General features: G+C 41.4%; 1 protein-coding gene across 1 annotated transcript in view; it reads left to right on the plus strand.

The window, feature by feature from the left end:
• MARCH5 (membrane associated ring-CH-type finger 5) overlaps positions 1 to 23,429 on the plus strand; it is a 45,412-nt gene that overhangs the window by 10,941 nt on the left and 11,042 nt on the right. The window contains exons 2-3 of the mRNA XM_018558682.1: positions 13,099 to 13,301; positions 22,266 to 22,396. Of these exons, the coding sequence (XP_018414184.1) occupies positions 13,099 to 13,301; positions 22,266 to 22,396 (334 nt within the window). The remainder of the gene's footprint in view (positions 1 to 13,098; positions 13,302 to 22,265; positions 22,397 to 23,429) is intronic.

Consider the following 23,429-nt stretch of genomic DNA (forward strand, 5'->3'; position numbering starts at 1 on the left):
GCGTACGTTTTAATTGGCCCCCCCCCCCCCCTCTCGTATAAATCAGTAGGAGATGGCAGGTGCACAACATAGATGTAAAGCAAATTTGTTGAAATTTTCCCATCACTGCAAAGTCACCGTCCTTTTGAGAAGATTCCTGGGGAATGCAGAGCAGACAAAATCTTGCAAGACAGGTACATTTGTGACCTATCTGCTAGTAATTTATACAGAAGGAGGGAGTCTGGACATCATAAGCATTTTAGGGCATGGTCCACTTTAAGTATAGCAGACTTTATCATTCTCATTTTAGATATCAACTTGGAAACTAACTATGAACATAGAGGTAATGCTTATTAGTAAGGCAATGCGAAGATCAGAGTTGATGAGTAGGAGCTAGTAATCGATAGCAACCATTCAGCAGTCATTTTCTCTTCTGACTAGTGCTGTATTATGGAGAAGCAGGAGGAGGGGGGTATTATGTGCATCCCTGCATTCAGAAGTACTAAGGTATTTCTCAGGCTTCAGTAGTAGATCAGGGTGGTGAGGTAGGGAAGTCCGGACTTTCTATGGTACTTTTCTTTATAGGGAAGTAAAAGATTTTTTTTTTTACATGGGTTTTAAACAGAAAATAGAAAAAAGGCCTTGTCCCTGACAGGTGCCCAGTGCTACGTGAATATCCGTGAATATACTAAATGAAATCCGAATCTTACAAATACATCTATAATTAAAAATCATATTTATACAAGCCAACTTGTGTCATGTTCTTGATTCATTTACTGTTAAAACAAGTGTGGGTATCTAGGTTCTGTTTTGTATGGGAGGTGGTAGTTGTCCAAGTCTAGAATTAATACTAGTAGTACTGAGCATGTCGGTCTTAAAAGTGGAAGTGCAATCTTCTTCTTTCTGGCTGTTTTTGACCGAAGGGACTGTGTAAAGGTGGGCACACTTAGAGCCAGTTACAGCCGATTCAGCAGCAGTTGTCCAAAATGTGATCGGTGGGTGGCCCTATCCCCTAGACAAAAATCGATCACTAGATATACGAGGGAAAATTAAAAAGTAATGCCTCCATGTCTGTAATTAGAGATCTATTACAGTGACTGTGAATATGCCCATGTTATAGAGGTGTCCTTACCCCACTAATGTATGCTTTTCTTTCTTTGATTGAGTGATTAGAACCATGGATCTGCGGAACAAACAGCGAGCTGTAATTTAATTGCTGGTTAAAGCGTGTTGCGGACATAAGGAAATCCATAAAGAACGTTTATGGGGATGCTGAAGGGGAATTTCTCCTTCTTGAAACTTCTTCATCTAATGCCGCACATTGCTAATGTCCACTACAACATCCCCATAAATTTTTTTTTTCCGATTATGGATTCCCTTAGTTGCAGAACCTTTTTTCATCAGAAATTCAATTGCAGCTCATTGTTTATCCGGCAGATCCATGGTTCTAATCACTCAATCTGAAAAAGAAAAGCATACATTAGTGGGGTAAGGACGCCTCTATAACATGGGAATATCCACAGTCACCGTAATAGATCTCAAATTAGACATGGGGGCATTACTTTTTAATTTTCCCTCGTATATCTAGTGATCGATTTTTTTTTTTTTGTCTAGGGGATAGGGCCACCCACCGATCACATTTTGGCCAATTGCTGCTGAATCGGCTGTAACTGGCTCTATGTGTGCCCAGCTTTACATAGTCCCTTTGGGAAAAAAAAAGCCGGCCAGTCCCCAATTTTTTTTCAAAGGGAAAAAAAACAACTTCACTTTATAACATGGGGATATTCACTGTCACTCTAATAGGTCTCAAATTACAAACATGGAGGCATTACTTTTTGATTGACCCTCGTATATGGATTAGTGATAATGTGCTAATATGCTGTGCATACTAACACATTATGGCTTAGAAGCCCCCCCCCTTATTTTCCCTTTTGCTTTACTTCAGCTTTAAGATTTCAGCACATTTTGATATTGATGTACATGAGTTGTAAAAGACAGAAGCAGAGTGCCCTTATTTAGACATTTCACTGTGATGCCGCAGGGCATTTATTCCCAGTGAAGCAATATAAATGCATGACTTTGAGATGTTTAGTGATGCAGAGCAATGCACAATCCATATTTTCTGCAACAAAGTAGTTTCCATGGATTCCAATTAAAATGTCATGTGCCTGCCTATGTTGAAAAATAGATTTTTCTACCTTCTCCGTTTTCAAGGTCATTGCTTCATTTTATTCTTTTGCTTTCATTTCTCCTACTGCGTGTAGAATTCTTGTGTATGAATGTGTTACCGAACGGCTGAGTAATTCCTGTTATTTCACCAAATGTCAGTGGTGTCCATTCACTAAGCTGCCTCTATCGTGTGTGTTATCAGAACTGTCAGCTTTCTACCCAAAATACTGCAGAGGTTTGCAGCTTTTTGTTCCTCTCATGTTAGTTATTTAACTATTGCATGCTTCTGATTTAGCATTTTTCGTTCTTATTTTGCGGTTTTACGTGCCCTTCTTTTTTTTTTTTTTTTCTTTTTTCCTTTTAAGCATACTTTTATATATCGTTAGTTCTTTATAGTCATGTACCCCCATAAGTTATGTTTGTGAATTAGTATTGCTAGGGAATGTCTCAAAATACTGTACAATTTTTTTTTTCTGGGTAAAAATGCTGCTTCCAGTTCTAACTGCAGTGCTTAGTGCTGGCATAGCTGAGTAACAGCCACACCCCTCAGCATGAGTGCCTTTAGACAAACTAGTATATAGAGTGGGAGATGGGGTGTGTCCCACCAGTTATAGAGCCTAACTGTGGAGCCTGTTGACTTTACAGCCATATTGAACTCTAAAGGAAAGTGGAGGGAAGTGTTTGAAAATGGAGGAGGGCTGCCTATCTATTCCTGTGACTTCAGTGAGGCTATAAGAGTAAAATCCTGCACAGTCATCTATATATTTATATTCAGGGCTTGAAAAATTTGGCGGTGTCTCACCAGTCAGTCAAAAATGTCACCAGTCAGCATGACCTGACTATAGATTATATTAATGCAATAGGGAGAACTGACATGGTTAATATAAACCCACATCTTGCCTTTTGAAAATTAAAATGGCCCTAATTTATGAACAACAATCATGTGGTCAACAATTCTTTGCATTGCGATCTGTCCAGCCCTCATATTTTATCCAATCAATCTGTAGTAAACCAGGAAACCTGTTGCCTTAATAAAATTCCAAACCCCCTCCCCAATTTATGGCATGGCTTCCCCCCCCTTTGTTAAAGCACCGTAGTCACAATGTCACTTTGTGACTAACTTTTGCAGGATCTCGGGATTAACCCAGTTCACATGAGTTCATCCAAGTCTGCACAATCTAATCAGTTGTGGTCGGGGCATTCCCCATCCCTTTGCAGCTGCTGGGCAGGGTATGTTCTGTCCACAACTGATTGGGTCTGGGTGGTAGGGGGGTGTCGGTCATAGTTTTCTGTGGGCTTGGATGAACCCGGGTAAAGTGGGTTCACCACCAAGCCCTCGCAATATGTAGTCAGAAAGTGACATGCCATTCACTCATAGTGGTGCGATGTGGCTGGTACAAATGGACCCTAAAATATTTTACAACATAGCTAACAGCAAGGTAGTATTGTGACTTAAGATTAATTTTATATTGTCAAAGGAAAGTTTACTGGTGCTTTCCTACTTGTGAAATCGCTTTTAGTTAAATAAATAATTTTCTCATCCGACATTATATGTTGCATGCCAATCAGCATTTCTTGTCCTAAGTGTTTCTCAACAGTGAGCTATAATTGTACAAGTAGGTTGCTCCGGGCATTGAAGAGCTTTCTTACATGCCGCTGCTCATATTTCCAACCAATGTGTCACATTGTTTGCCTGATTAAGGGATCAGTAACTATTGGTAACCATTTGGTTTTTGCACTTTAGGTGTTGGGTATATAACTTTGTTTGATTGAGGATGCATTTGTCATATCAGCCTGAGGAAGGGCACCCTTCGTGGCCCCGAAACATTGCATTTGTAATATGCCATCATGCGTCAATAAAGAAGAATTTACTTTGCCACAAGCAAAGGGTGTGCTGGTGACGTCCTTCATTTAGACTTTATTCGCATGGCGCCAGCCGTAGTAATTTCAGCAACCATGTTAACAATCCAAGGGTTATGCGGTAAGGAGTGCAGCAGTATCCACAAGACATGTAAACAAAGCACATGACACTTTAATTGCATACGTTGCTGTACTATTAAAAATATTACATGTTACCTGGTTGAATTTAAATTGAATTCAGGGCTGGATAAATTTAATATGGAATTCAGAAGCCAGTTTGTCCAATCCAGGAGCCATCAGGATTTTTAAGGACCCAGCTCCATTTACAGGTAGAGAGGACCTAAAAAGTCAAGGTGCCAGTTGTAATTTTTAAAGTGCATTGACTGCCCAGCTTTTAGGATTTCTCCTGCCCTGATTGAATGAATGGGTTTGTTTGACACTAGTTATAATACATGGGCCAGTTATGAATATTTCTACATGGTATTAATATTTAGGAGTCTGTACATTCAAATTGTATTGTGTGGTCAGTTATACTTGCACTTGGTACATGCATCAATTGTGTGCAGTCAGTCTTAAGGGACTTTGTCCTTTTTAGGAGTACCTTTTTAGGCTGGGTTCACACCTAGGCGGCACTGTTTTTGCGCGTTAACAGCATGCGGTTATTTGCGCGTTGTGCACATTTGTATGCGCGTTTTGATTGGCAGCTCATGCACATTCTTCCATTGTGGGCAATGGAAAAACGTGCATATACACACAAAAACGCTCACAAAATTGTAAAACATGCTTCTGTTGCACATTTTTGGGCATTTCCAATGAAGTCAATGGGGCAAAAAAGCTCTTTTAAAAGAAGCTCCTGTACCTTTTCGGTCATTTGGCGTTTTTCTTCTTAGGTGTGAACCAGGGCCATTGAAAATCATGGAATTTCTTGTGTTGGGCAGGTAAAAGCGCTTTTCGAACTGCTCAAAAACTCCTAGGTGTGAACCAGGGCTTATTCTTCAAACATTTTACTTGGCTTTTTGTTCCAGTCTTGCCATTTCTCGTTTTACTTGAAGCATTTCATTAGCCATAAATCCATTTAACCCACCAATACAAATATATTCTTGAAGTGCCTCTTATCGAAAGTGTTGACTTGTATGAAAACACACTTTAGGTAATATCTCGGCACCTGGGACTTAAAAGACTCTGGTTTAATAATTTCATCTTCACCGTATAAAAGATATAAAACGATAGAAGAATCTGGAGGAACAGTATCACCTAGAAAGGAAAAGAACGTGTTTAAATCTGATAGATGAAATGTCAGTTTAAACTTAATTTAGAAACCTCCTATTCTACCCGTCTTCAAATGTTCAGTAGCTTAAGTGTCAAAAGAGCAAGCATCTGTCATCTGAACTTAAAGTGATATTGCAGTCAAAAGGGTTTAAAGCTATTTCAAATACTGATTAAATCACCTACAATGGATGCTGCTTGATGTTAAAGCTTCCTGCCGAATCAGCTGGTCCTGATATCCTGTTTTAGGGTGTCTCCCTTGCAGGGTCCTATGAAGCCACATTTGTGTGTGCTAGTAAGCTGTGTGTGTCTCCACAAACATACAGGCTCAGCAGGGCAAGACACTCTCCTGGTCCCTGATCCCCACTTCTCCTTCCTCCCTCCCCGTTTTCCCTTCTCCAAGCTAGTAGATGGACTGCTTCTGGAGTCTGTGCGGTCTCTTGTGATCTTGTACTGGACAGGAGGTTCACGGTAGCTGAGCTGATAAGTTTTAGTGGTCTGATGGGAGGTCCGATGAGGTCCACCTGTCCGTTTTTCTGGCAGATCTGATCAGAAGCCCAATGTTACTCTAGGGGGCAGTCTGATCTACCTACAACTCTGCCCAGGTCTGGAAAGCCAAACAGCACATAACTCAGTTTTCTTGGACCTGCTCATGGCATATCGTCTGGCTCCCCATAGAACTAACATGGGTCTGGTAAGTAAAGTTTTTTTTTTCTTCCATAGCAAAATGGAGGAAAAAAAACTGGAAGGACATGATGGCACAAAAGTGATCTCCGTACTATACTGCTCCGATCATCGGGGAATCCGGGCACAGATCCCCTGCTGATCAGAACTGACAGGGGCCTAACTTTGCTGCATGCCTACATTGTTACGTTTTGGGTTTAGTTTTTGCCTTCTGAATTCTGCTCAGTGCTCTTTTTTCCTCAAAGGACCTGTAGTTCCGTGTAAATTAATTTGCAGCTTGAACCCTGCTCTATTTTAAGTCTATTCAATAATTTCCCATTCTATTGTTTGATATTACACTTTTTTGTTTTCAGCAGATGTTAATGCCAGTTTTAATTCCCGTTTCAGTATGCATACCAATATTTCCATTTCCCCGTGCTGAGGCAGAATGCCATTTCATTAATACACACACACACATGCTGATTTTATCCTTCATTAGCCATTTAATCTGAAGCTCTTTCAATTTTCCTTTACATAAGTGAGGAATATCTTTTTGCTTAATCAACGTCATTTTCTGTAAATGTGAGAGTGCTGCAGTCATCTTCAAAGGCAATATTGGACTCAGTGCTGCTCTCCTTTTAAAATGTAGAATGTTTTAGAGCTTTGCTTACTTCATTCCCATCGCTCTATTTGAGCTTGGGGAAGGTAACAAAGAATACTGAACGCCTAGTAAAATCAATTTGCTGTAGTGCAGTAATAGTATGCTTTATCTCTTCTGTTCAGGAGACCTTGTTCAGTGTCCTCGTCAAGACCAACAGAAGATTTTTATTGGGCTTGCGTATTTTACAAATTAAAGCTTTATTTTGTATGTTATTTGAAGCAGAACTCTTCTGAATACCTGAATACCCTGCCTGCTTCTATCTTAAGCTAAGATCACACAAACATTAATCTGAAAATAAATGATGAAGTATGTATAACTTATCTATGGCATTCACACACAATTCATGTGGCGTTTTGTGCTCCATTTTACTGACCCAACTGTCTTTTTTAAAGACAATGTTATCGGTCCCTACGCTATCATCTCTCCAATTCTAGGCGTGATCTGACTGAAGATGATTTTGCATTGAGCAGCCCAACTGAAGAGAAGGGTATTGGGTCATCCTATTATCTTGCAGAGATTTTCCAAATGGCACTTTTACACCCTGTACCATGAGTTGCGCATGTTCACATGACAGTGACAACTTTTGATGCCTTGCTGCAGATCCTTGCTGCAGATCCTAAGTGCCCATTCACACTAGGCGTTTAATCGCGCGATTTCCGCCGCGATAGCGCGAGAAGTCGCCGTCCAATGATTTTCAATGGAGCTGTTCTATTGTACCGCTCCATGTCGCTTGTGCAGGACCCTTTTCCCCACGGATGTCGCGCAGTTTTTCTATTTTTGCATGCAGCCCAACAGTAAAGGTCGCCCAAACAGTCGCGCTAAGTGTCGCTTAGCGTGAATGGGGCCTGAAGACTGTGGTTGAGGCGATCCAGAACCAAAATATGGAGCCTTTCTCCTAGGGGTCTGCAAAAGCTTTCTAGCTTTCTAAACACTATAGGTGCATTTTGGGGCATGATTCCAATTAAATGAATAGAGATGGTTGACAGGTGGCACCGCCAGCTAGACACGACATGCAGTATTGATTTTGACGCAAAAGCAATAGAAATGCTATTTAGATGCGTACTGCATTGTCAGCTGTTCATTTATACTTTACTACTGAGCATTACTAAGAGTTCAGGGAGCTTTAAAACCACGGATGAACCACCTGTCATAGCCATCTGTGTGAACAAGGTCTTATTGTCTTAAAAGCAAAGGATGCAGTACTTGGCTTCATCACAGAAACTGCTGCTTTGGAACCCTATAGTGGCAGGTAACATGACCAGAAGCCTAGGCATGTGATCTCTGCTGAAGGCGCAAATCTGTCATTTTGAACGTCCTCATGGCTGTGATGAAATCCCAGAACTTTAATGCCTTTGTATCAGATTATGCTCCACTATAATGTGTGTATGGCCAAAATGCAAATGTTTCTTCCTGTATGAACCAGCAGGATTCTTCATATAATTAGGTGATTATTGCTGTGTAGAAAACATAGCACAATTATTTTTGCCAACTACATGATTTTTTTTTATTTTGGCATTTTCTCAAATTTAGAGCAGAAATCTTCCCCTGGCCTACACCCAAACCTTTCACATTTGACCAGATGTAATCTTTGATTTTCATATTTAATATTTCTTATTCAATAAATCTCCCAAACTAATTAATTTTAGTGTACATACCTAAATGTGTTGATCTAAAAAAAAGTAGTTACATCAAGTATTGGAACCCCTTTTACTTTCACACCAGCCTGAAATGTTCATGGAATGGGTTCAACAAGTGCTGGAAATGTTTTTGGGAAATGAATATAGGTCCATGCTGATTCAGTAGCCACATACAGTTCCTGCAGATTTCTTGGCCCCATAATAATGCTGTAGACTTCCCTTTTCACCTCATCCCCAAAGGGGGTCTTTTGGGTTGTTGGTCATTGAATTTTATCAGGTGGTGTGAGATGATGATGATGATGATGATGGTGCATGCTTTGAGACCTAACACAATGTCCTACTGGAATTGGTTATTGGAAAACAAATAAGCTCTGGCCATTGTAACTTTTCAATAATGATCAGATATGCTATGCCATTGTAGATACCACAAATAATGTCAGGAATATGTTATCTGCGTCATTACAAAACCACCAACCACCGTCTGGACTGTGAAATTCTGTGGCCCAAACTTAGAATCTGTTCCCCTCAAGTGACTGTTATCTCGCTAGCTACTATTGAAGAAGGTTGAGTGATTGTAGAGAAATACTAGATTGTAAGCTCTCGCGATCAGGACCCTCCTGTATTTAAATTATATTAACTGTATTGTCTCCCCCCATTTTGTAAAGCACTGCACAGACTGTTGGCACCGTATACGCCCTAATAAAATATAGACATACCACTAGTGGCTAACAATATGTGTAATAATAGTGGTAATATATATATATATTAGGGCTACTTAGAATTGTCATTTTATTTGCTGCAGTGTTACCATATCCACCCAAGCTTTTGTATTGTGCAGCCATCATCAGAGGGCCAGACCCGACTCTCTAACAATAGCACTGCTGTTTGCACAAGCCAGACTTTTCTCATTCAGGTTGTTATTTGAGCACTGACCTGATTCAGTCCTAGGACCAAGATCATGTTTTATTCAGTGCAGGAAAATGGAAAATCTGGCAAGCACCATGATCCTTGTGTTGAAATAGTTTTATTTAGCTCACCATGCAACAATAGAAAGAGATGAGGCCGATGAGAGAAAGTAAGGGAATTTCAATTCATTATTCATTGCTTGCTCAAGCTTTAATTATAGAGAGGGTTATCATGTGATTCCAGCTTGTTTTGAGAGAAGTTTAAAAGAAGAGCAACCTTGGATTTTAGGTTGGTGAGATTATTTTCTTGTGTTCTGACTTAAAACAAACTTGAAGTTGCCTAAAATATACATAAGGTAGCAGTGCATTAAAGTGATATTCAAGTCAAAATCTATGTAGGCTATTTCAAATGGTGATGAAATCACTTACAATGGAGACTGCTCCTTGATGTTTTCAAGTTTTGTTTTCCTACAGAATCAGCTGGTCCCCTGAGTGCTGCCCCTGATATCTGGGTTTAGGGTGGCCCCTAAGGACCCTTCAAAGGAACGGGGCCACCCTAAACTCAGAGATCAGGGCCAGCACTCCTGGCTGGGACTAGAGTTCAAGGTATGCTGTGTGGCACTAGCTGTGTGTGTCCTTACAGGTACAAAGCCTTGGAGTCAAGCCAACCTCCTGCCTCCTCCATCCACCAGGCTGTCACCAGACAGCGACATGGACACCCAAAGAAGGACCCTTCCACTTTGCAGCAAGAAAACGTTTGATAGCATGTTTAGACATCCATTTAGTTTTCATGTTTGGATTTTAAAAAGTGCTACAGCAGTTAGAGATTTGTTGGGGGATATTTTTGTGTGGGTTCCCTGGCCAGAGCACAGCTTTAATTGCATCTAGCAATCAACTAAAATAAAGTTATAGTAACAGGTAGGGCTGCAACAACTCATCGACATAATCGATTATAGTCGATTATTGAAAAAGTTGTCAACTTTTTCAATCATCGATTAATCGGCTTCCGATTAGTTGGCCCTGTTCACAGCTCCACACGCTGCGCGCCACACCGCCTCCCCACCTCATGCTCGCCGCTGACAGACTCGCCCGCATCCACGCTCCACACGCCGCATGTCCTCCCCGCCTCACGCTCACCGCCCGCCCACATCCACGTTTGGCACGGAGACGCGGGGAGAAGTAAGGAGGCGCAGGTGTGGGGGGATGACAGCCGCCGATGGACAGGCCCAATCTCAGAAGCAAGTTGCTAGAAGACTGCTCAGGTAATCCTGCACTTCCCCACACATGGTGCTCTATAATGTATTGTTGGGATTTGTATTCCTCTTAGAGCTGCAACAGTTAATCGATTTAGTCGATTAAAATCGACGATTGAAAACGTTACCAACGTTTTCGATCGTCGATTCGTCGGCTATTTTACTTCCACCGCTCCAAGCTTGCTCCTGTGATGGACTACAACCTTAATACAAACTAGTAGTCCCATCACTGGAGCCATTTTAAAAAATGTATTTTATTTTATTTTTTTAACCGATTAATCGAACTTAATAATCGGCTAACTAATCGATTTTGAAAATAGTCGTTAGCTGCAGCTCTAGTAACAGGTATAAAGCACAGGCACCTAATAGGGCCTGCATATTGTTACAGCAGAATGTAGTTCCCCTATTCTGCCTGAGTTGTGAGCAATTCTGTTGGTGCAAAAGTCCAACAGTTCTTAGTAGGGTTGGGGCTCTCTAACTTCCTCTTACACTCCTTTTCATATTAAACTGTCTCAATAGTTAATCGGAATGTGTGGGAAAGCTTGAACACCACCAAAATGTACTGAAGTTTTGCCTGTTTAGATTGGACTGGCATTTGGGCAGTGTAAGGGGCAATGAAAACTTCAGCAGATATTTAAACATGCAAGGAAGTTCGTAGACACATAAGGTACTTCAAAGCTCACAAGAAGGTGCACATGGTCTTTTCACCTTGAATCCAAAAGGACCTTGTCCCAGCGCTGATTGGATCTACCACAATCTGTCTGCATTTAAGCACATTGTAGGCAAGGTCAGGTTCACATTAATGGAATGCTTAAAGGGTTTCTAAACCCTCCGTTATTTTTGCAGATATCTGCTGCTATCAAGCAGTAGATATATGCAAAAAGTTGTTTTTTTAAAAACCGCTTTTAACAGCGCATTAAACTAACCCTGTCTTTGCCGCGCGCTCTGGTCAGAGAATCCGAAACTGCTCTGGTGGCCGCAAAGCATCTTGGGGCGGGCGCATGAGCAGTTCGGATTTTCGGCCGGGAGAAGAGGAGAGACGCAAGGTAAGTCTATGGACGCGTGCACCCGCATGCAGACAACGCAGGAACGGAAGTGCCTGCAAGGACAGAGGAGTCGGTGCTGGATCAGAGAGCCGCCGTACCGCTCGAGGGAAAGATGAAAACATCAGGAAAGAAGAAGATCGGATTAGGAGACCTAATTTAAGGTAAGTGCTGACATTAACATGGTGGGGAGGGAAAACAATGTTTGACTTTAATGTCACTTTAAGTCTATATCACTAGAGTATACATTTTACGTTCTTGTAAAGTTTATCAAGAAGAACTTCACGTTTTCACGTTTCAATTCACGTTTTAATAACTAGACCTATTTCTTTGTATCTGTTCAGCTAGATTTACCATATAAATGGTGGCAATTCCCTTTATGCTTCTAAAGGAACAGTCGGCTCACAATCCAAGATTACATATCTTGATTTATGTCGTAACTGGCTAGGTGATCTCTGTTTTGTGCAGGCGTCGGTTATACTGATTTATTTATATCAACTGTCTGAGGCATCTTGGGGGCTCAACGGATGTTCATGGGATAGAAGTTGCCAGAAGCTTTTCACTGCCCAAATTTCTGATGGTTTGTGCTGAATTGGCTGAAATTTGAGCTGTGGGTGGTTCTGTAGGCACCACCTCGCGTAACAGATGTTCATTTTTCAATCGACATTTGTTGAAGGAGTTGGTTGGATAATTGTTGGCTGACTCTATATTTGTAAATGATCAGTGCACTTTAAGAAAAATAAAAAGTGCATCTTGCCTCTTATATAACTAAATTCTGCAGCTCCTACATTTATAAATTACAGAGCAGTGGTAATTTTTGTTGCCGATTCAGCAGTTGCAGCCTGCAATGATCAGGCCAAGCCAAATGTGTATTTGAAGACGAGGGAGAGAGAATTTTAAATTACATATTGGATGTTTATCACTTCTTCAGTTAAACTCCTGCAGGGAGAGGTTTAATCGCTGTAAAACTACCAGTGCCAATTAAAAATTTCAGCAGCCAAGCATTGAAGTCGATAAGCCATAGGCAATTCTCAGCAACTTAATTTCAACTCTAGAAAAAGTCACCTTATCTCTCCGAGAGTGTAACTTTTGTCACGTGTTGTGTAGCTTATGGTTTGAAAGCTGTCTGCAGGGGTATTCCATGTCCTTCACGCTAGGGTCTAGGAAAGGCAGCCATATACTGCTGATTTTTGGGAGATGTATGACAAGCTCATGTCCAGTACCTTGGAAATTAAAAGATATATACCCAAGTGGGTAACGCATTTTTAGTGTCAGAAGTGCTTCTTTTTGCGTCAGCAGTTTTTTTTTTTTTTTTTAAACCTGCCTGCCAAAGAAAGTTTTGAAGAAAAAATTCTTCAAGAGTCTTGATGGTCCATGGTGAGGATCACCACTTGAAGATGACCTTCTTCTGGCCACCTTACATGGACAACACAACTTCTGCACCTAGAGCTCATTAAGTTAGTCTCCAACCGAAAAAGGAAGTCACTGAATGACTCCACATCCATTTAAAATACTAACTATAGTCCCGTATTACCAGTAATACCGAGTCTCACACAACCATTACACTGACATTTACCCATTAATTGCATATTAGTTGTCTTTGATTGAATAATATGCTAAAAATAAAAAAAACGGCTCACCACTTTGTGTTTGCATTTGCAGGAGTTGCTGGGTATGTTTTGCCACAGATGAAGATGACCGGACAGCAGAATGGGTGAGACCATGCCGCTGCAGAGGTTCTACCAAATGGGTCCATCAGGCCTGTCTCCAAAGATGGGTAGATGAAAAGCAAAGAGGAAACAGTACAGCTCGGGTTGCATGTCCACAATGCAATGCGGAATACTTGATAGAATTCCCAAACCTCGGTAAGCATCTAGTATTTTATTATTTTTTTACATATATTTTTATTTTCCTCAATACAAAAATCAAAAATGTTTTGTGTAAAATACTGCATATGAATAGTTCATATTTACCACTTGGAGCAAGCAGCTGGCGCTCTAGAGCCTTTTGACTGTAAGATTTCTGTTGTTCTCTAATGCTTTGCTGTAAAGAGTGTAATTTGTTACTTTGCTGGTAAGTTCTATTCAGAAGATCTATCAGAACGTGCCAGAGGAGAGACATACCCTCTCCCTGACTCTAGTTCATGTGACTCTGCATTGAGGTTCAGTTAAGGAATATAGACCAGAAGTGAGCAGCTGCTGGGGTGCCACTTTAAAGCCCAGAATGCTTTGTGAACAAAGTGTTTTGGAAGCAGCTTCTATCAAATGTTTATATAAAGATGTAAAATGAGCTTGTAAATCTAATCAATATGGTTATTGTTTAACCCCTTTGCTGCCACCAACATAAAGCTTACGACCGAACAGAACTGCTTGCAACTGGCTAACTCAATAAGCTTTACGTCTGCTTGCATTCTATTCTGCTTTAGCGACCATGAACGTATGGCAGAATAGTCCCCTAGACTCTTCCCATTAATAAATAGCTGTGATCAGCGGCTGACAAGCTGCTGATCACAGCCATTCATAAAAAATGTGGAACATGGAAGAGTTCTATACTGCGCACTTCAGTGTCCGTGAGTGGGCTGCAGAGGAGAGGGAGTAAGCACGCTCTCATGGGCAGGGACCTCCTTACCGTCTTGTCTTTTTGTAATGTCATCCTCAAGACCCGTTCACATCAAGGCATCATCATGTTTGCCCGTTTGTACGCACAGTTTCTGCTAGCTTTTCTTTTTTTTTTTGCATGCGCGAAACCACGCACACATGACGTGTATATTAAAAATATTGTTTTGATAAAAATTTGCGCAACTACACACAGAACCTACAAAATCAGTAGCACCATCCCTTTATTCTATCTGTCCTGTGCTTTCAGATGATGAATGGGGTCTGTTACAAATGCTGAAAGCTGCAAATGGAAAAGTATAAAAATTGCAATAATGGTCTGGCCAACTGAGGTTAAAAGTGGAGAGCAGGGCCTGGCAGCAAGAGGGTTAAAAATCTTTTTCCTTATTTCTAACATGGTAACAAAAATATGGAGAAAAAGCTTGTAAAATGTGAAAGCGGTAAAAGCTTTTAAAGCGTCGCCTATGGCCAATTTTGGGTATGGTAGTTTTCTGCGATTTCGTGGGTACGTGCAATTTTAAAGCTTGACATGTTTGGTGTCTATTTACCCGACCTTTTATATTTTACCAAAAAACTGGGTAATAATAAATGTTTCCTAACATAATGTAAAAAAATACTTTTTTTTCTCAAATTTTCAGTACTTTTTTTTTAATTATAGTAAAAAATTGTGGTGATTTAAATACCACCAAAAGAAAGCTCTATCTGTCCCCAAAAAATGGTATAAAATTAATTTCAGTACAGCGTTGCATGACGGAATAAATGTCAGTCCAAGTACCGCAGCACTGAACACTGAAAAATGGCCAGGAAGGGGATCTAAACACCTGGTCTTCAAGCAGAACTGAAAGTAAATATTGCAATAATATTGTTTTTTAAAACATATGTACTTTAAAACTTGTTTTCTATATCTGGCCTTTTTGTTTTACAAGTAAAGTGCGTCTCTCAAGCATTGAGCTCAGAAGTCTTGGCATGCGTCCATTTCTTAAAATTCATGTTTAACTACAATATCTAAAAATATTTGAAGGCAGGACTTGACAAATCCCAGGTGCCGGGTCGCCATGGTGAATAGAAATTCTGTCTTGGCGCTTGGACTTTTGTCAGCCTCCTCTGCGCACCAGCTCTGCTTCCACCCGCTGCATGCTGCGGTCTGTGTCCCCTTCGATCCCCGCTGCTTTCCCTGCCTGTATCAGCGGAGGCAGGGGGGGATCGGAGAGAACACACACTGCTACAGCTGGCGCTCAGCGGGGAGGAAAGACTGCTGTCAGCCACTGTTCTTTCAGCACACACCACTGCAATGCGGTGATGGGAAATGAGCCCATACTTGTGTCGGCTCTGGAAAAAAGCATCCAGGGCAGCCTCAACGCATCGTTTGAGCTGGACCTAAAGGGTGTTTTTGATTCAGTAAATTGGATGTTCGAGCCAAGTGTCTTGGGTTCGCTTCAAAATGGGTACCCCAATCTCATCTTTTAACAACAGATCTGTTAGTATTTTTAACTTTGGAATGAAACTGTACTGCCTATTTAAGTGTATAGGGGGAGATTTATAATACAGAATTCTCATGAGTGCATGTCATTTCCTGACACTCTTTGTATGAAGCTATTACCCAAATGTACCCCCGAAACTTTCCTCTCCTTCTAGAACATATCTCATGCCTATATTTATTAACATATTACATTACCACCTTTGAGTTTGTCACCAGGCTTGTAAAATCCTTGCAGGAGCAGCTGCTAGAAGCTCAGTTCCCATTGACTGACATGCCCCCAGAACTACATTTCCGAGGAGCCCTTTCCCTACATACTTGTGTCGGCAGGCTCTTGGGAGTCAGGGCAGCAACATTGTTTGGCTGGGATAGAACTCAGTGTATGCCTGTAGAGTAGGACGCAGAGGGGTGCAAGGATAGTTCTGCAGGCAAGGCTGACAACACTGGATTGAATTTCAGGCACTGTTTTGTCAGCCTAAACGGAAAGTACCCTGGATTTCCGTCAGATCAACAGGTAATTTTCTGTATTTGCAGCGTTTTGTAAAGAGATAAAACATGGGAAAATATGCATTTTTTTGTTTGTTTTTAACATCTTAAAGTAAAAAACAATCTGAGACGCACTGGTTATAGAACTGTAGTGATGATATAAATTTGTGACCTTACCCCTACATACATCTCTGAGCTCTACACTTTCTTTACTTATAAACCCCTCCAATGGCACGATTGAGGCATGCAAATCAGAGTCATCTTTCTGCATACCAAGTTCTTTAGAAAGGAGTTCTTTCATCGCACTGTACAAACAATCTATTTAAAATCCATTCACACCCATGGGAGCCTGCCGTAGTGTTTCTGGTAAAGCGCATTCATAGGTATACATGGGCCCACATAGAATCGTTTTACAAGCAGATTGTAACCTGATGTCCTGGTTTTTAATGGCATCTGGGACTAGCTACCTGTTCTGCTGACAAGATTTTACTAAACAGGAAGTGAGAAGTACGGAAAGGCTGGAAGCCTCGTCAGATATTTATTTCTGTCTGGATAGCTTTTGCAGATTTTTCCTCATTTCATCTATTGTAAAATGCTGTCAGCTGGATAGGAAGTGAGGGGCCATCTATCTAATGGAGACCCAGTAAAAATCCAACAGAAGTTGTAATCCTTCCCTACTTTATCCAACACTAGAATCTTTTTGGCTTGGCGTGCACTTTACAGTGAGGAAAATAACTATTTGATCCCCTGCAGATTTTGGTAGTTTGCCCACTTACAAAGAAATGAAAGGTCTATAATGTTGTTTATCATAGGTGTATTTTAAATGATAGAGACAGAATATCAACCAAAAATCCAGAAAAAAACACATGATACAAATGTTATATATTGAGTTGCAGCTCTTTGGCATTAACTCGACTCGCTCTGTTTGGAGGAAGAAAAATGCTGACTATGACCATAAGAGCACCATCCGTACAGTCAAGCACAGAGGTGGAAACATTATGCTTTGGGGCTGTTTCCCTGCTAAAGGTACAGGCTGACTTTGCCGCATTGAGGGGCCAATGGACGGGGCCATGTATTGTAAAATCTTGGATGAAAACCTCCTTCCCTCAGCCAGAACACTGAATATGGATCGTGGATGGGTCTTTCAGCATGAGAGTGACCCAAAACATACCGCCAAGGCAACAAAGCAGTGGCTCAAGAAGAAGCACATTAAGGTCTTGGAGTGGCCTAGACATTCTCCAGACCTTCATCCTATAAAAAATTTATGGGGGGAGCTGAAACGTCAAGTTGCCAAGCGACAGCCAAGAAACCTTAAGGATTTAGAGAAGATCTGTAAAGAACACTAGACCAAAATCCCTCCTGAGATGCGTGCAAACCTGGTAACCAACTACAAGAAACGTCTTACTTCTGTGCTCCCCAACAAGGGTTTCTCCACTAAGTACTAAGTCATGTCATACTTATTTTACTCGCTGAACTGCAACTCAATTTATAACATTTGTATCCTGTTTTTTTTTCTGGATTGTTGGTTGATATTCTGTCACTATCATTTAATATACACCTATGGTACAAATTATAGACCTTTCATTTCTTTGTAAATGGGCAAACTTCCAAAATCTGCAGGGGATCAAATTATTTTCCAAACTGTATTAGTTTGTTCTCTTAACCTGTTCATTCAGACTGCTACTTATTTACATCTACAGAACTTACCGCCATTTTCATGACTGCTGGATGCTCTGAAAATCTTCAGGTAGCATCAGAGAATTGGCTGGGAAGTAGTTCTGGACAGAGCAGCAGCTGGAATGAGTGCAAAGGGATGATGCTTCATAAATAACGTGTAGTATTTCACTGACCTCTTTTCTCATTCTGCCCATTACTGCTCTGCTTAATGCAGATATTGGTATTGTATCTGGTACATTGCAGGACCTTCTCAGTCTGTGAGAACCAGAACTATCTTTCTGCATTGGCCAAGTTGTAAGGAATCGACAGCTTGCCGCAGTTAGATCATGTTAATCGATTTGTGTCCACATAAAGGATGCAGATAATAGCTGCTGCTTCAGAGAATGTCACAGCTGTTGATCCTGCAGAGCTGTACACAAGGCAGAGCTGTCTGCAGTGACAGGCTGGTGCTGCCTCCAAGTGTGCAGATGCTGCTTCTAGCTGGATGGGATGGATGCATTTTATAGCAGTACATTCAGCAGAACAAAAATAAGAATATTCCAATCTGTAACACTTATCTCCTTTCCTTACAATGTTAGATCTGTGTATCATCGTGTTTATAGCTCAGTGCTACTGCTCTTCCTGCCTGCATGCATGCACTCCAGCAAGGGCTGCATTGTATTTGCATGACAGATTGAAAATTCAGGAGCATTGAAGTGCTAATGGACAACAAGTGCAGTACATGTATTTCTATAAAAACTATAAGTCCCTCTGCCGTGGTGGTTTATGGGACTTGTAGTCTCTCCATCACAGAACCTGTGTTTGGATGATGCAGCGTTGTGGGGGGAGCCATGCACAGCTGTGCTGATTCCAGAAGATTCCTTGATGCTATGGGAAGAACAACCCTGTGATTAAGATAAGTGTTTGGGGAGTCGGGCTGGTGATCTGACTTTTCATGTCATGCCCTGAATATAGGTAAGATGAAACATGCTCAGAAAGGAGGAGTTGCTCTTTAATCTCATAGTGTTTTTTGCACACCCCCCTGCACCGCTCCTTTTCTCTGTCTTATCTTGCTGCCATGCACAAGCACAAAAAGTGTTTAATTTTTTTATTTTTTTCGTTTACTATTGAGGCAGTGTGCATGGCTCTGAAACGAAGAAGTAAGTAAAGGTTTTTAACATTTTTATAAAAAAAAAAGAGAGGGCTTTGTGCTGCATTGTTTTCACACAATGAAAAATGTTGAAGCACAAGTTAGATGTGAGCTGATCAGTCGCAATCCATGACAGTTGTCCATGACATTTTCTTTAAGGAGGGGGCTGATTGCAATGGATGATGATGGGTATATGTTGAAAAGCAAGTGCTAGGTAAGTGCTAGGTGATTTACACAAGCAATTCTCAACCTTTTTTCAGTCAAGGCAACCTTACAGAGTATGCAAAATCTAGAGGCACTACAGTCTAAAATGTAAGTGTAAAATAAAACAAAAAATCGCGACTCCTCCAAATCCATACCAGACCTTTATCCCAGATAGGGGTCTGGTATAGGTTTTAAGGGGGGGCCCCACGCAAAAAGCACAAAAAAAAAGGGGTTGCCCCCCTTTTCACATCAAAGGCCACCTTTACATCGGAGGCTTTTATCAGTCCCCCCCCTCCACAATAGAGTCCTAACATCACATTTGAAGCCGCAGCATGGGAGAGGGCGGGATGAGAAGCAGGCATGGACCACGGCAAACTTCTGTCCTTTTTGAATGGATCCCATTCTCCCTGGATTTGTGTCACTCGTTTCCGTGGTGCTGGCAGCTTGCCTTGAGGCGTGACACTGAACATTTGGAGGCACCCCAGGGTGTTGTGGCATGCTAGTTGCGGAAGGCTGCATTAGAGCACAGCCTGTAGTGGTGGATAGTCATTTAGGATTATTTATGGCCAGTGTCAGGATCCGGGAGTATGAGCCAAAGCTAAATATTGAGTCATTGCAGAAGTCCTAGTGAATCCTTTCTCTCCATTACATTAATAATCTTGTACATATCCTTCAGAGAAAGGCTACTCCTGCAGAGAAATGTTGACCATCTAATATTGCTTCCTCTCTGAAAGCCATGTGTCATAATTACATAGCAGATTGTTGCATATCAGTGACTGAAAAGAAAACCGTATATAAATACCAGTGTAGCTGGCCAGTACTGCTAGATTTTCATACAAGCCTTCATATATGTCATCATAGCATTCAATAATGCCATCAGAGACTTGACCAATGTCAAAGTTTCACTTGGTTCTCACTTTCGATGTTGAAAATGAATTGCCACTACTGGGAGTGTGATGCCTGTCCTCCGACTCCCCCACCCCCCCACTGCGCACTGTGGTTTCTGCAGGACTCAGCAGTTACATAGGAGCTGAAGGGAGGAACCACATCACACGGGAGGGGGGGGGGGGGTGCAGGCCTCAAACTCCAAGAAGTGTCAAATGCTTAAGGTGACGGGGTCACTTTAATTCCTAGCACATTTTTATTTTTGCCTCCACAAGCTGAGATCATTATTTAAAGTTTTTCAGTCCTGAAAGTCGTCTTGCTTGCACTAGTATCTTTTATGTGACCTTCCTGTTGGAACAGTGTGTGTGTTTTGAAAAACAGAAATCTGCTAGGAAATGCTCAGTCTCCTCTCTTTATTGACTAAGGGATAAAAATGGAAATCTTAGGAGACCTCAAGTCACAGCACATCAGCGGCCAGCCGTGAGTTCTCCAACTCCAAAGTCACATCTCTCACTCTAGGTCAGGTCTGCAGGGACGGCATTGCTCAGTGTTCAGGGTGGTGTGTTTACATTTTGTCAGGTTGGCGTTTGCAGAATTGCGCCACACCGTAAAATGTACTCATTCTGAATATCTTTGCTGTGCTAATGGTTTTACAAAGCTTTTCTTTCTGTAAACATTTTCTTCTAATGCCATTCGTTTGCAATCTTTAACTACAGCATATTAAATGGAATCTACTAGACGTTATGATATACAAATTGCTTTTATCTTCTCTTTCTATGCCCATCCTAACTGCAGTCTCTTTCCTCTTCCTAAAGGAGTACTTGTTATAATACCCATTTGTGCAATTGGCATTTTACATCCTTTTCCCCACAGAGTTGGGAAATGTATAAACTTTACGTCACTGTATGAACAGCAATACGACACATAAGACGGATTTGATCCATTAATTCTCTCATCTGGTGTGCAGACGTATCGCTGTGCCAATCTAACTCACTCCGCTGACCATCTCTTACAGCAACGCTTCTCAACTTGGGGGTATAAATACCCCAGGGGTACTTGACATTTAGGGGTACCTGAAAATATTTTTGTAATGGCGGAAAAAGGCTGTGGTAGTGGGGAGTCGGTCGCTAAATGTGTAGAGAAGGTAATCCTGTGGCTACAATTTCCAACACTTATTCTGTAGTTGCGGCTGCCAGTTCCTCAGTTATTCCCCAACTGAGTGATGTGGCCTTCACATCTCTTAAGCATAAGGAGCGCTAGATCCAAGGAATCCAGTGTCACAGACTTCACCCCAAAGAGACCCTGAAATGGGTTTCCCCTCAAGTATTTCTCTATAGTTAGCGTCAGTTTGCCAGTCCCGGCCAATGAAAAACATCCCCACAGTATGATGCTGCTACCACCGTGCTTCACTGTGGGGATGGTGTTCTTGTGGTGATGAGAGGTTTTGGTTTTGTGCCAAACATAGAGTTTTCCTTAAAGACCAAATGGCTCAATTTAGGTATTTTTTTGACCAGAGTACCTTCTTTCATATGTTTTTGGGGAGTCTCCCACAGGCCTTTTGGCAAACTTCATATGTGTTTGCTTATTTTTTTTTTGTTAGCAATGGCTTTTTTTCTGGCTGCTCTTCCATGGTGAGCTCTGTGGAGTGTATGGCTTAAAGCGGTCCTATGGACAGATACTCCAATCTCCGCTGTGCAGCTTCCCCAGGGTTATCTTTGATCTCTTTGTTGCCTCCCTGATTAATGCCCTCCTTGCCTGTCCATGAGTTTTGGTGGGTGGCCCTGTTTTGGCAGGTTTGTTGTGGTGCCATATTCTTTACAATTTGTAATAATGGATTGAATGGTGCTCCGTGGGATGTACAAACTTTCAGATATTTGTTTTATAAACCTGATCTGTACTTCTCCACAACTTTGTCCCTGACCTGTTTGGAGAGCTCCTTGTTCTTCATGGTGCCCCTTGCTAGGTGGTGCCCCTTGTTCAATGGTGGTGCAAACTCTGGGACCTTTCAGAACAGGTGTGTGTGTGTATGTATATATATGTATGTATATATATGTATGTATATATATGTATATATATATATATGCACGCACAACTTTTCCATTTTTATTTTTTTATTTTTTTTTTAAAGGGATTTTCTTGATTTTCACTTCACCATTTTGGACTATTTTTTTAATATGTCCATTACATGTAATCCAAAAAAAATATCAATTTTAATACCAGGTGAAAAGGCAATAAAATAGTAAAATTTCCAAGGGGTGATAAATACTTTTGCATGCCACTATATATTTGAATTGCTTTTGTATATCTGACTAAACTGTGTTTTTTTGTTTTTGTTTTTTTGTGTGTGCTGTTTTAGGTCCTGTCGTGTACATGCTGGACCTTGCAGACAGACTCATATCCAAAGCGTGCCCTTTTGCTGCAGCTGGAATAATGGTGGGATCAATTTATTGGACAGCCGTTACGTACGGAGCAGTGACTGTAATGCAGGCAAGTCATATTACCCATAATGTCGCTCTAGAGCTCTTATCAGCCGGTGTGATCTGCCTCTCAGGAGACCTACTTGTGGTCTATTTATTATTACATAAAATATTTTAGTATTCAGTGCTTAGTATACTATACGTGAGATTGTAGTCCATCACAGGAGCGAGCTTGGAGCAGTAACTACTGTACAACACACACAGGGACAAAAGTAGCCACCCTCCAGAAGGAAGGACAGTGTCGGCACCAATTCAGAGATGATTTGAGGATCTACAGCCGAGTGATACACAAATAAGCTAAATTTTTTGGTAATAGTTAAGGTACTTGAATTTATTTTTAAGATTTAACTCCTGAGTTTAGTGTCACTTTAAGAGCTTGTAGTGTTTATCAGAAAGGTGCCCCTTTTAAAGCTGAACTCTGGGCAGCCTAAAAATGGCTTAAAATCATCCCTCTCCCAACCCCCAAAGCAGGTATCAAAAATATTTTTCACTTGCATTGCTCTGTTCTTCAGATATTCCACGGTTTTGCCTTGTGACATAATCACAGGGGTTGTAATTGCCTTGGTATCAGCAACAGGCAATGTGAGGAGTTTGGCCGGGCACACTATGTGTTGTGGGTGGGGTCTTGGGGGTTGCTGATTCATTGATGGGCAATTCTATGGGTGGCTGCATGAGCAATGATGGGGGAGCATCATTGCTCATGCATCATTTGGCTGGGACCTATCCTGGGTGCAACAGCTTGATGGGCAATGGAGGAGTATTGATATAATTCAAGATTTATATAGCACCAGGAGTTTATGAAGTGCTTTCCAAAATTAAGGGAGAGAGTACGGCTGCAACACAGGAGGTTAATGAGGGACCTAATCCTCCTGTACTCTACTGTAAGCAGCAGCAGCATGTGGAATTCTGACCGCTGCCTAGCAGGGAACTATCTGTGGCCTGTGTTGCTCGCCAACTGCTGGCGACAGCTCAGTGATCCACAGAAGGGCGGGCATTAGGCAGGGAGCAAGGTGGCGCTGGGTATGGCAAAGATTTGGATAGTG

The sequence above is a fragment of the Nanorana parkeri genome, unplaced genomic scaffold (assembly GCF_000935625.1).
Source record: "Nanorana parkeri isolate BGI_ZX_2015 unplaced genomic scaffold, ASM93562v1 scaffold353, whole genome shotgun sequence".
Taxonomy (NCBI): Eukaryota; Metazoa; Chordata; class Amphibia; order Anura; family Dicroglossidae; genus Nanorana; species Nanorana parkeri.